Source organism: Vombatus ursinus, unplaced genomic scaffold (genome assembly GCF_900497805.2).
Source record: "Vombatus ursinus unplaced genomic scaffold, bare-nosed wombat genome assembly UNPS02012156.1, whole genome shotgun sequence".
NCBI classification, from domain to species: Eukaryota; Metazoa; Chordata; class Mammalia; order Diprotodontia; family Vombatidae; genus Vombatus; species Vombatus ursinus.
The window spans coordinates 3,391,120-3,405,854 of NW_020951934.1; the positions used below are offsets into that span (position 1 = coordinate 3,391,120).

Here is a 14,735-nt window from a genome sequence, read left to right on the forward strand (position 1 = left end):
CAATATACAATCCTTTTTTCCTGTTCTTTTTTTTGTATATGGAAATGCCCATGTTTGCTGATGATTGTCAAGTTAATAATTTAAAAAAAAAAAGAAAATTTAGAAAAAAAAAATAAAAGGTATAGGGGTGAGGAGGGTTCCTGCTGCAGATTGCCAGGGATAGCTACTTACCTCCACAATTTGGTTCTCTGGGTTGATAAGCTGCACCTGGGGAACATTGATGCTTACAGTGGTACCTGCTTGCTCCGCCTAGAAAACAGGTGACACACATTTGAGTGCATACACAAACACAAGTGTGTACACACACCATAATCAGGGAAGGAGAAGAATATATCTTTCCTAAAGCTTTCATTATAATGTCTAACCCTATTGCTACTCAAAACCTAGAAAGTAAAAGCTACTGAAGGGAGATTATCTTTAGGAGGAGAATCCCTCCCAATCATATTAAAAACAATATCTTGTAACCAAATAGAATGTTGGCTGTCTAGTCTTTAACCCTCCTCCCTCACAAGAGCACCAGATCCTCTCTTGACCTCTGAAAAGGAAGAGATGGTCTATGGCTTGGGGGGGGGGGGTGCAAGTGGAAGGAAGTGGAGAGGTGGGACAAGGGTGGGAAAAAAAGGCTAATTGATTGTAGCTGATTGTAGCTCTTCTGGCTCAGCCCCAGTCTGCTTTTAGGCAGAAAGGGCCTAATTGTACTACTGGGATAGGTGTTGCCTATTCTAGTCTAAGTACACTAAGGTCGCTGCTCACCTGGATAGTGGCGGGTGCTGGGAAGGTCATGGTCCGAGGTAAAGTGGGAGGTGCTCCAATACGCAAGTTCTTATGTCTCTTAAGCCGATCACACAGTAGACTATAGATTGCACTGTAGTGATCATAGGCATCTGTTCTTAATGACTGCCAAGAGAACAGAAAAAGGCCTGATAAAATACTACGTCACTGTCTAAAGTCTTTCAATAGCAACACTGAAGTATAAAAACCTCTAGGTAGAAAAAAGAAAACAGGGATGTAAACCATATACCTTATCCTATTTTCCAACCCCCGTAGAGTTACCTGTAGTGTTCGCTCCTTGTCCAGTCCCATTTCCACCATGGCCAACAAAACATCTTCATTCAGAGGCTCCATTTGTCTTTCTACCTTCAGATGCTGACATTCAGTTATTAACTACAAGACATATAGAAAGGTAAGTTACAAACCTTAAATTGTTCAGATATGCACTCTCAACAAGAATGCCCTTCATGCCACTTGAAGTTTGGCACATTTGCCTAGGATAATGTTGAAATGAGACACTTCTGCAAATAAAAGTTTCCAGCTATGGACAGTTTGTCCTGTGCTCTATTTTTTTCTTTTTTGAGGGGAGTACAAAAAGGATGTTTATGTATAAATCATTTTGACTGAAATGATGGAAATAAAGGAGAGACAGACTCACTGAACTGAAACAAGAGGCCGTCTACCCCCATCCAAGTGCCAGGGAACTAGAATTAGGAGCTAAATGTAGAGAGCAAGAAATCCTGTACTGCACTTGAGCAGCCCTGCTATTTGAATGTCCTTTAATATCCCATCTTGACAGCTCTACTTTGCTCCCCCAATATTACACAACAGCTTAATTCCACTTCCTACCTTTTCAGGTCATGGCCTGATTACAAAAACATAGGGAGGAAACTGCAGCCACCCCTAGGCAGATGGTGCAGAGCTCACCCTGTCAAAGTTGGGATCGGCCTCTCCCAGCTTCATCCATTTGTGCTTGCAGATCTGCTCCATTGAGAGGCGCTTACTTGGGTCTAACACCAGCATGTGGCGGATCAAATGCTCACATTCTGCAAGACAGAAACAGTAGGTTATTTATTTTTTGGTCAGGGGAAAAAAATTCCAAAGAATTGAGGAACTACAGTCAATTTCAACTTAACGAAATTGACAACCAAGTTCCTTTGCTTTTCAACTTACTCCCAGGCTTTAGCCATTTCACTGCTTATTCAATCAAAGGGGTGAAATTCAAATTAGTCAATTTAGTTACTTGTTAGCAATTTCATTAAAAGCCCATCTGGGGAGGTTTAAATCTACTAGCGATGATTTGTTTGGGTAATCATCTTTGGATATTTCAATTTTTCATGCTTTCTCTGGCCCCACTCAATCCAGACAATGTAAGGTTGAGCGTCTTCAAAGATATCTGGTCTCTTAACATTTCTCAAAATATTCAATCCTTTCCTCATACATATATTGTTTTGAACCGTATCAAACTTCTGGCTGAGGAATTTATTAGTTTTTCAGGGTATGCTAATCTTAAAACCCAGGGAATTAAAGGTTTATGAGGGTGCACTGTGGAGCGAATAGGCAAGGACAGAGAGAGGCAGTGAATTAATTCCCAAACTACAAGATACTTCCCTGGAACTCACAAAGACTCTAAGTATTTCAGAGACTAGCCACTTGAAAGTGTGTAGCATGGAGACATAAACAGACACCCTGACTCTTTAGGACATTTTATTGTAAATCATGTAGCAGCAGAAAGAACACTTGGCTTAAGAATCTTGAGTTTGAATTCTAGCTCTGCGAGTCACTTTCTGAGTGAACTTGGGCAAGTCCCAATGTCTGTGGGTGTCAAGTTTCTTCATCTTTAATATGTAGATACTATATAACCCTCTCTCACAAGGATTACTGTCAGAATCTCATTTAATACAATTTATTTGTTCATTGTCTAGTACTGTAAAATGAGTGTTCTGAGAAGTAAGAACAACAATAACAAAAGCTAACATTTCTATAGCGCTTATTATGTGCCAGGCACTATGCTAAGCATTTTACAATTCTTATCTCAACTAATCTTCACAACAACCCTGGGGAGTGAGGTGCTATTATTATCCCTATTTTTTTTTTTAACAGATGAGGAAACAGGCAAAGAGAGATTAAAGGACAGGGCTGGTAAGTGTCTGAGGCTGGATTTGAACTCAGGTCTTCCTGACTCCAGGCCTGGTCCTCTATCTAATGCACCAGCTAGCTCTGTCTGTCTGTCTGTTTTTCTCTCTCTTTTCTCTCATACTAGTTCACTTACATACTTGCACATACACATATGCATACATACACAAGCACATAAAGCACTTAATAAATGAAAGGCATTTATAATAGGCTGGCCCTCTATTTTATTAGAAACAAAACCCATTCTCTTATATGGGGGCATGAGTGCGCGCACACACATGTCCATCCTCTTCCCTCTGCTCACATGGCCACCATCCTCATTCAGGCCCTCATCACCTTTCACCTGGAAGGTGACGGGTCTCTTGGCCTCCCATCTCTCTTTACTTTATCCAGTCTACCCTACATCATGGTCTCTTGGCCTCCCATCTCTCTTTACTTTATCCAGTCTACCCTACATCATGATGCCAAAGTAATTTTCCTTAAGTGCACATTTGACCATTTGACCCCCTTATTCAACTAACTTCAGCGGTTTCTCAATGTCTCTCTTTAGCTTTTGAAACCCCACACAACCTGATTCCAACTTCTCTCTCCAGCCTCAATGAACAGTACCCCCCCCCACTCAACAATTCAGGCAAACTGGGCTCTCTGTTCCTCATTCACGTTACTCTATCTCCTATCAAATGAGATAGTTATTTGTAAAAGCGCTTAGCACAGTGTCGAGCATACAGTAAGCACTATAGAAAAGCCGATTCCCTTCCTTTTTCCTTCCCTTCCCGTGCTCCCTTTGTTCCCCCAATTTCTTCCTTTCCTCTCTTTCTCAGAGCCCCTTTCCTCCCTAAAGATGCAGCTCAGGCACCATCTTCTACATGAAGCCTTTCCTTTCTGCCTCAACTGCCAGCACACAACTCCCTTGTCCTTACCTATTGTGTACATAGTTCAATCTGTTAATTTTATACTTACACAGTATATATTTTTACATGTACTTGCTGTCTCTCCCATTAGAATATAAGCTCACAGCAAGCAGGGATTGTTCCTTTTTTTGTGTCTGTATTCTTGGTGTCTAGCATGGTGCCTGGCACACAGCAGGTGTTTAATAAAGACTTACTGACTGACTGACTGACTGACTGACTGACTGACTGATCTAGGAGCAAATAGAAACTCTTCTGGTATTCCAAGTCCCCCATAAGCTGGCTACAGGCTACTTTTCCAGGCTTTTTACACTACACCCCCCTTCCTACAACTCTATTGTCCAGTCAAACCTGCCTCCCTGCTCATCCTCATTCATGACATTCCATTCCTTCTCAGCACTGGCTGCCCTCTACGCTTGGAATGCTCTCTTTTGTGAACTCTACCCTTTAGAATCTTTAGCCACCCTTCAAAGCTCAAGTGCCACCTTCTTCCTAGGTCTTTCCTAATCTTCTCAGATCTTAATGCCACATACACCCACCTTATACTTATTTCATATTTACTTAATGTGTACACATGCACTAAATACGTGTATTGCTTCCCCAGATAGAATGGAAGCTCCTTGAGGGAAGGGATTGTTTTATTTTTGTTTTTGTACATCCCCAGCACTTAACACTGGCTTGGCACATAATAGGGATTTGATGACTGTCGATAGTCTTTTACTTTTGAGATGAAATCATCTACGCAGTATAATCACTTCTCTAATGTACTATATACACTGTATACAATTAACTTCAAAAGAATGAAAGATTATATTACCTCTAATTTTTAATTTACTCTAACCTTACATAATAAAAAACATTTTTTAAAAACCTCATAAAGCTTTATTACACTGATTGCATGCCAGACATGTGAAACTTGCCCATGCTCTGTGATTTAAAATACAGTTTTGGTCACTAGGGCTGTAGTTCCTACATTCCTACAGAATAGAGTAATTGCCTTTTCCTGCAACATTAAGCTTTTATTCCCACTTATATTATGTTTCTAGGCCAGTCAATCTAAAACCCACAATTATGGATTCTCTATATATGGATGAGAAATGCCATTGACAGGCATATTCTGGGGTCTGCAATTATTTGGGGGAAAAATACTGCATTTCATTCAGAAAGCCATGACAGCTGAATGATCACATATGTATTTTAAACCTCTAGATGGCACTCTTCTATTTTCTTTCAACTTCAGTCCAGAATTTTGCACCTTAGGGCTAAACCTCACTAACTCTAGAAGAGACTGCTTTAGCAGAATGACCAAACACAGACTTGCGGCTAGAATTTCCCAAGCAACATCCCCTAGAAAAGTAAACACCATCACTCTCTTAATTTATAGTTTGTAACATATTCAATTTCAGAGACACTGTATAAAGGGCAAGATCTTTCATTTCATTCAACATTCAGCATATAAGTGATAAATATAAACTTAACATTTTTCATAAGTAATGAGAAAATGAAATACAGTAAGATATAGAAAGGTATCACCATCAAAAAGTAAATGATCATTATCTAATATTTCTTGAGTATTTAACAATACATGAATTTGATCTATATTTGAATGTGCTTTCCTCATATTAAATATGGTTAAAAAGGTTAAAATGGAGAATAAACTATAGCTAAAAATGGAAATTCTCCTAAGAACAAAATCAACCTATAAGATAATTCAATCCAAATAGGTGAAAAGAAACTGGAGTCTTGGATCAAAGAGAACAAAACACCAACTTTTCCAGATGCTAAGAAAGGGCCTTCACACTTGCTTCCTCCCCTAGGGCAGGGCAGGGCCTTGACGATGAATAAAAATGAAAAGCTCTGGGCTCCTCCTCAGGAACACGCTCTCTGAGCGAGGGCCAGAGCAGCAGTCCCCCTTCAGAAGGCTGCTTTCATCTGTTCCATGTGAGACGCCAAGCCGTCTCTGTAGAGAAAATCACCATGGCTCCAATGAAACCCAATATACCAGCAGACTGTTAACAAGAGGATGTTCGGTCTGCGCCCTGCCTCAGTGTTCTGACAGGCATCTGGATGACTGAGGAGAGAGCTGCCTTTGGTGCAGTGTCTTAAAGTTGGAGTTTCCTGGGATACTTCCTGGAATCAAAGGTGGAAGGAGGGCTAGGTAGATAAGAGCTTGGAGGAATTTATGATCCTGATAGTTGTTTCCTTATGAGTTTCAGAGTAATTAACCTGGAAAAGGAGAAATCTGGAGGAAGGAGTACAGGAGTGTGAAAAAAAAGTTCTAAAAACCTAGACTTTTGATTTTAATGGTGTGGAGAGCACCCTGCATTAATGCAGATCAGCAAGATAGCTGTAACTCATAGTTTTAGAGTTTCCACTTGTACTGAGAGGTTAAGTGCCTTCCTTGTGGTCACGCAGCTAGTGTGTGTCAGAGGCAGGACTTAAATCCTGTTTTTCCTAATTCCAAGGTGATCCCATATCCATTATACCATACTGCCTTCAAATGCAATTAGGATTATAATGTAAAATATGCTAATAGTTTTTAATTTACACAAGCAAGGGGAATAACTTCTCTAAAAGCTTCCTGAGGGTAAATCTGAAACCCTATCACATGAGAAATAGCCAGAAGATCTGGTGATGTTTAGCCTCCAAAAGAAAAAGAGGCAAGGAAAGTCATGATAGCTATCTTAAAATATTTGAAGGGCTGTCATGTACAAGTAGAGAATGCATTCCAAGTTGCTCCCTGAGGGCAGAACTGGGACAAATGAGTAGAATTTATAAGAAGAAAGGTTTTGACTCAATATGAAGGAATTTTCTGATGAGTGAATCTAATAATGGAACCTCATAAATTATTAAATGGAAATGTTCAAACACAGCTAAATGATTATCATGGATAATAGAGAGGATAGTACTATATTAGGTGGGCAGTAAGATTAAATAAACTCTAAGGTTCTCTCCAAACCTTAAGTTTCTAAGTTTACACATTAGAAGAGGCTACCAAGGGATTATCTCTGACTATAGATAGGCCAGACAATCATCCATCTATCTCAGGTTTCTTAGAGGCACAAGACTGGACCTGATGACTTTGATGTCCCCTATAGGAGTTAGAATTCTTTGACTAGACTCGTTGCTATTATGCATCGAAGGATTCTGTGAGCAACACTGCCATCTGATAAAATATCCTCATGTGGTCACAGTATGACAGTTATCATGTGGTGAACTGAAACAACCTTTGGCAATGAAAAACAGCTCTCCAAAAAACATCCCCTCCAACGCCATTCCCTTCATATGCTAAAGGAAACAGAGCTGGGGAAAGACACTAAAGGGAAGCGAAACAAGAGGAGGAAGAAGGATTCTGGAGAAAGTAATTCAAAATCTATTCATATGCTTGTAGAAGAGAATCTGTGGCAGCAGACACAGATTCAATTCCATTCAATTCAGCAAGCCTTTATTAAGCACCTACGAAATGCTGAGAACTCTGCTGGCTACTAGGGATTGAAATGCAAAAATGAAATCACTCCTGCGCTCCTGGAATTTACATCATACTGGGCTAGAATGTGCCTAAAATAAGAATATACATAGTTACCCTATCTCTGCCTCTCTGCTTCTAGGTCTTCTTCATGACTCTGCTCCTCTGCTACCACCTCGATGAAATCTATCCCTATTTGCTCCAGCTGCCAGTGCTTTCTTCTTTCTCAAATTATCCCTACTTAATGTACACATTGTAATTTCTTCCTAAGAATATAAAACTCCGTTTTATACTCAGCAACTACAATCCTAGTAAATTCTTGCTTACTTGTTGAAGGGACCAGGTTCCTATAAAACGGCCCCAAGAACCAGATTTGAAGTTGGGAGATGTAGGTCTCCCATTGGGAGATCCAAAGATGGCCCACTCTTTGACACTAACTAGAAGTGGGGCAGGCTAATCAATTGAACTTTTTGGTGTTCAATTTCTGCATTTCTAAAATGAGGGTGCTGGGCTCTATGACTGCTAATGTCTCTTCTAGTTTCAAGATCCTAGAGAATAAAATAAGGACTGGGTAAGCTGATGGTCATGGGTAGCTAGCTATGGAACTAGTTGAAAAGCCTAGCTTCAACATAGGTGAATAATGCAGCTAAAAGTCACAGTGAAAAGACATGCAGGATTCTGTTGGGCTGGCAAGTTAGCTGGGGAGAGATACACATGCTAAAAAGAAAACAGATCGGCTTATGTAGTCTGATTACTGAAAGAGTGATGAAGGAAGTAATGGAAGATGAGAAACAGTAGCTTTTCCTCCTGAAAAATAATAAGGAAAAAGGGGTAGTGGAAATTTGGGAAATCCAACCACAACGTTCCCAAAGCTGATTCCTATGAGGGAGTGAGAGGCCAACTGTCCCTCAAACCTTTTATGTGCTGCCAACTAATGGGACCTGGCACAGAAGCTATTTCTAGCTCTGTGGGCAGAGGGAGTGGCCTTGGAAGAAATAGAGTCATAGATTCTTTTAGGCCACATGAAACTACTCAGGGTTGAGGGAAGCACCAGGCATCTGTTAGTCAGGAGGAATGAAAGGGGAGGCAAGTAAGAGGTAATTACCCAGCAAATTCAAACTTCTTACTTGGAAGAAGGGTGAAGACAAGCTTCTCAAGGGCCTTCCCCAATTAACTACCAGATTTATTAAAAAATGGTTCCAGAGAGCTCAGCTCAAGACTTTTACATTTATATTTCTAATAAACTTCCTAGCAATGTTGTTCTCTTCAAAGTGGTTCAGACTTCAAAGAGGGCTCTAGTCTGAAAAAAAAAACAAAAACAAAAACAAAAACAATACACACAGAAGGAAACAGAAATAAAGTAGCTAATAAATCTCTAAAACATCTGTTCCAACGGAAAATGGATTATTGTTTATAAAACAAAAAAAAAGTCTAAACAGCATTAAAATTTTAAATGATGAGAACAAGAATATGTAATTATTGACTATTCCTCTATTCTCAATTCACTCTAAAGCCCAGGGACTGACAAGGAAAAAATAAGACAACATAATATGTTTAACAAATAAAAGAGAACAGTCAAACCCTATCTTGGATGATGAACTCAGGACAGGGAGGAAGGTCCTGCTATGGAGTTTACCTGTCATATTAAGTGTAACCATATCTGATTTTTGTAGGCTTCCAGGTAAAATAAAAGAAATATTATTTAAAGGACAAATTTCACTTGAAACTGGCAACCATTGTCTGGGGCTCTGAAATCTTTTTATCATTAAAAAATTTATGTAATAAAAATATTTTTGATTTGACCATTATATTGAAAATCTTCCAAGTTGAAGCTGATAGATTCGTTATTCCAAGTAATAAACAATACAACAAAATTTCATTGTAACAGAAAATTTTGGATGGTACCTTATAATTTATGTGAAGGAATTTGATATTTATTTAGTCTTAAAATGTGCCAGTATGTTGGCAAGTGAAATGTGAGTATATTATTTATATGCCCTCACATTTCTGTATTAAGAACACAAGCTTACTTTGTTTAGCTGTCAGAACAGTGACCACATGGAAGAGGTTTGACTTTAACAAATGGCTGACATCAACAGCTTACTTTTATTGGATGTGCACTGAGGGTTCCACTGAAGGCCATTCCTAGCTCCCTCAGCCCATAGGCACAGAATAAAACCTCTCTAGGTACTGAGGAAGGTGACACTTCCTAGCACTGACCAAACCTCTTTCCATATAACATAAATATTTTGACCTTGGTCAAAAACTACCTCTATTTCCTTCTGATTTTCCTTTCAATTCTTTCAACAATGACTGCTCTACCAAAAGATAATCGTGGGAATATTTTGATTGTGGCAGGATCAGGGCATTTTTTTTTAAAAGCCTGTCTTCTTTGTAAATGGTTTTTATATTTGGAAAAGATAGGCAACATTAAAGAGAAACTTGGATGCAAAAGAGTGTTGGCAGTGAATAAAGTCTAAATACAAACACAAAACCTCACAATGTAAAAACTCACCATCATTATATTTTGTTCTTAACTTCTTGCAGGGAAAAAGAAAAATCCAAATCAAGTACACACTAAGGTAAAAAAAATTCTAAGAGACAATTCCCAACATTAACCAGATAAGATGGCCCTTGATTTAATTTTAAGACTTAATATTTCTGTTTTTCACCACTGTATACATAGCCAGACCTTGCTAGAATAGAATATTAAAAAAAAAAAAAAACTTATGAATTTGATAGACAGGCATAGCAGAATAGAGAATCCTCGGGGAGCTAGTTCAGGAGCTTTTGGCAAATAAGGATGAGGCTGGGGACAAAAGCCCCTATTAAAATCCAAACAATTCAAGCAGAAACTACAGTCTAAACCCCAACTACCCCATGCCCATCCCATACCACCCCCCTACTTCCCCGCCATCAATATTTTAGTGTGGAAGCCACTGGGGGTAAATTGCTTGGCCCAGCAATCTCTACTTATTTGAAAAATGAAACTTGTTTCTTTTATATTTCTATGTTTTCAATCAATTCCACTGTGTGACTGTAGCACAGTCAGAATTCTTAAACTGGGAAGGCTAGAATTTCTACAGCCCTATCCTTGGAAGGACCTTTGCCCTACTAGAACATAATCATTTAGAAAACTGATCACTATACCCCTCCCTGATACTCAAAGTAAACATCTTCATGTTCTCATTTGAAGTTTTTTTCCTTAGTCCTATTCAAGTTATGGCAACAGAGTAAAATGATTCAGTCCAAAGCTTCAATTAGGTATACAATGCTAACCACCCAACTTTTTCGCTATGGAAAAGTATCCGGTAATGTCTGGGAAAAGACACCTTTTTCCTAGTTGTTTCCTAAAACAATTTCCTAAATCTGCCTTATCTTTCTGAGCTAAGAATGGCAGAGTCAAAAGACAGAAGGATCAAAGACACAGGATTTTTTCCACTTCCCTTCTCCCTTCCTTTATTCTCTTTGGCACTTCTTATCAACTCTTTGATGAGACATTTCACTAGAAAACCCTGAAGGGTAACACCCTGCAGCAGAGAATTCTGAGGCCACACTCACCCAATGACCATCTAGCTCTGTGAGCAGCACTGTGGCCTGATTCAATGGGGCTGGAGAGGTAACGATGCCTGCTTTATTTGTGATTCTTTTGTCATAACTGCTTTCCTTGGGCAGGATATACAGCCTCTGACTCTTCTCCTAGGTGCAGGACATACACTAAAGGTCAAAAGAGAACTGGTGTGAAAACTTTAAGTTGCAGACATCTAATGTCCTTTCCTATACTAGGATTCTATGACCAAGTGGTGGCCTCCGTTTACTATGTAAAATGAAAGGGATGGCAACTTGATTTTTCCCAGTTCTCTCTAAAGAAAGTGATTTTAGCCATGAAGAATGCTGTGGTTCTTAGTGAACGGACAAATCAAAGCTGAGTTGTTTTTCTCTAAGTGGAGGCTTTCTGGTTGCAGTACATTCTGCATTGTACATTCTCCAGAAGCATTATATAAGGCTAAGCATTCCCAGTAATAAAATGCTTATGTAGCACTAGAATTAATTAAGTCACAATGAAGCCTAATCAATAAGGACTCAACAATATTGTCCACAAGAGATCTCTATGCACTCTCAGGCATTACAGTTTTTTCACTGTAAATTAATTTTCCTTTAGCTAAATGGCTGCCTTCACTATATTTGCTTACAGGTGGTTCTCTGGGCAAAGGAACAAGCTAGGCTTTCAGAAGCAGGCTTCTGATGGTTGCTTTCATGTATCATTAGTGAGTTTAATGCTCAAGAAAAAAATATGCTCACATAAGGAACTGAGAAAGCTTCCTTGCTATTCTGTGCAGCTGTACAACTGGTTACTCTAATGTTGATCTCATGCAGAAACTTCAGCTAATATGAAATTTTGATTTGCAATTTCCTGACAGATCTGGGCCCAATGGGGTACTTTAAGGACTGTAATACAAAAAAAAGAAATTAATTGAGATCACCACACTACTTTATTTAGGGGTTCAAAGACTAATTTATACCAAAAATTACCTTTCTAAACTCATTTACTTGGTCTTATAACATACATAATACAGAGGAATTACTCTTTAGTGTGAAATTTTACCCATCTAATACTTAAGTTTGTTAAACCAATCCTGAGACATATTATGCTGAAGGGGAAAGAGTCTTAGACTAAGCCTAAATCTGGAGGTTCATGTACTGTCTCTGTCACAAACTCTTTGGGATTCAGTTTCTTTGCAAGTAAAATGAGAGCTTGGCTTAAACTAAGTACTAGATGACTTTTAAGGTACTTTCCAGCTCTCAATGTATAGATTAGTCAGTCAGTCAATAAGAATCTTTTACTATGTGCCAGGCACTGTGCTACGAGCTAGGTAACTGTAAAATTAAATTATCAGCAAAACCTCACTACCAAACAACCTAGATTAATTCTGTCAATTAAAAGTACAGTTTCTGTTTAACACTGAGTCTGATATAAGCTTTCAAGAATTGAATGTTGGTGTAATAATTCATTTTTCAATAAATATTTTCTGAGTACCTACTATTACTAATATTATTAATAACTCACATTTACATAATTATTTACAGTTTATTTCAGATCTCACAGTTGTAGGTGCAGATCACAACCTATCCCTCTCCCTTATATGTGACTCTTGTCCATGTGCTCCAAAGGCGATTGATAACTGGAAACCTTCTTGACATCAATTGAAAACCAGTGAAAGATGTGTTTTGTCCATTTGACAAACCTTGCTCTCACTACGTAATCCAATTCCTTTTCTTAAGATGTATCTTTTTGGCGCTTTGACAACACCTCTCTTATGTAGCTCTTCATTAGTATGGTCAAGCAAAACAAATTCCTATATTTGTATGTCTAAAAAATATTTTTTTATGCACCTAAACAAGCAGCACACTTCATCATCGGTTCTCTGAAATCCTGATTGGTCACTGTGTTGAACAGAATTCTTAAGTTTCTCAAAGTTGTTTCTCTTTATAATGTTATTATATAGCTCGCTCTGCTGTTCCTCTTCATTTCGCTCTGCATCAGTTCATACAAGTGTTCCTGGGATCCTCTGAAGGTGTCTTCATCATTTCTTACAGGACAATAATATTCCATTATAACCTCTTACTGTCATTTGCTGAGCTGCTGTCTGATAGTTTGGAGCCTCCTGAATTGTGGGTCCCTGTAAAGCTCAAGTTTTGTTTTGTTTTGCTTTTGACTATACTCTCCTCAGAATCATCCTCCCTCTTAATACCCCACCCCAGCCCCATCTCACTTCTTTTTCCCTGCTGATTATTTCTTCACCAAATTTGTGTGTGTGTGTGTGTGTGTGTGTGTGTTCAATTTCCCTTTGTCCAATTCAAATAAAAGCAAAGTTCATCTGATGCCTAATCCCTCTGCTCCTTTCTCCTTCTTTGGTAAATTTTTCTTCTCATACACACAAATTATAAGAAATAGAAAAGCCCCTTTTTGCCCACTAGTGGATTTTTCACCTTTCCACCTTTCACCTTCCCACATCCCTTTCTTAAAAATATCAGAACAGAACTAACCCCTCCCCAGGTCTTCTGTTTATCTCATTTAATTCTTTCAATGTCTTTATAAGATATTAATATTCTGAAGGGACACTTATTTCTTCTCCCCCAATTACAATGCTAGGTTTCATCATCATATAGCCACTTCTAAATGCTCAAATAAATTTTTCTTTCTAGGTTTATCTTGATTCATGTTTGTATTCTAAAGTTCCTACTCAACTCTGTTCTTTTCATCAGGGATGGTGAAAAATCTTATATTCCATAAAAGTTCCACTTTTTTCTCTACAGAATTATATTCAGAGTTGCAGGGTAAGTTATACTTGATTGTAAGCCTACATAATACAATCTGTATGTAATTTGCCAGTCTGCCAAATGGTATTTATTAAATACCTGCTATGTGCCACACACTGTGCTAAGTACTAAGGACACAAATATGAAAAAAGAATCTAAGTCCCAAAGTAGGGTAGTCAGGTGAGAAATGAGATGTCTGAGCTGAACCTTAAATGGAGGATCTAGAGTTCAAGGTCCCACCCTTTGATCAAAGGAACAAGCCTTGGAGAATAGTGCGTTCTAAGATCTGTTCCTGTTTATAGTAGAAACTGCAAAGTCTGGTGTGATCCTATTTGTGGCTCCTTGGCACTTGAACTCTTTCTTCCTGTCTACTTGGAAGTATTTTTTTCTTTGACAAAGAGGCTCTAGGCCAGGATTGTAGAACCTGCAGCCTCAAGGCCATGTGTGGCCCTTCAGGGTCTCAAGTGAGGCCCTTTGACTGAATCCAGAACTTCACAGAACAAATCCTTTTAAAAGATTGCCCACCCCTGCTCTAGAGTACGGCTATGACATTTCTGGAACTTTTTCTTTTAGGGTTTCTTTAAACTGGTGGATTCTCTTGGCTTTTGCTTCATCATTTGGTTCTAATAGATTTGGACAGTTTTCACTTATGATTTCATAAAATAAAGGGTTCAAATTTTTTTTTAGTGGTTTTCTGATACACCAAAGATTCTTAAATCATTTGGTTTTTTTTGGTCAATTATTTTTGTAGCAGATTTTCATCCATCTTTTCAAAGTTGATTTTGTTCTAACAGGAGTTAATAATAATGGCTGCTCACATAACTATTTTCTCCCTTAGCCCCAAAGGTGGAAAACTCTTTGGGAAGTTCTCATATTCGTAAGTTCAGGGTTCTATAGCTGGGACCTCAGCAGTCATCGAATTCAACCTCTTCATTTTAGAGATAAGGAAACTAAGCCACAGAGAGAGTAAATAACTTACCAAGGATCACATAACTAATAAATACCTACCTTTATCATGACACCCCTTCCTTGCCTAACCTAAATCATACTAACTTTTTCCTTTCCTGAATTCCCATTAGTATTTACCACACACACACACACACACACACACACACACACACACACACACACAC

The 14,735-nt window shown here is 38.6% G+C and overlaps 1 protein-coding gene across 3 annotated transcripts in view; it reads right to left on the bottom strand.

Moving 5' to 3' along the window:
- Positions 1 to 14,735, bottom strand: part of SIK3 (SIK family kinase 3) — a 281,102-nt gene that overhangs the window by 38,201 nt on the left and 228,166 nt on the right. For all 3 annotated transcript variants that reach the window (XM_027857479.1, XM_027857478.1, XM_027857477.1), the window contains exons 7-10: positions 1,699 to 1,817; positions 1,054 to 1,164; positions 754 to 897; positions 172 to 249 (exon numbers count right to left, since the gene is read on the bottom strand). In XM_027857479.1, coding sequence (XP_027713280.1) covers positions 172 to 249; positions 754 to 897; positions 1,054 to 1,164; positions 1,699 to 1,817 — 452 coding nt within the window. The remainder of the gene's footprint in view (positions 1 to 171; positions 250 to 753; positions 898 to 1,053; positions 1,165 to 1,698; positions 1,818 to 14,735) is intronic.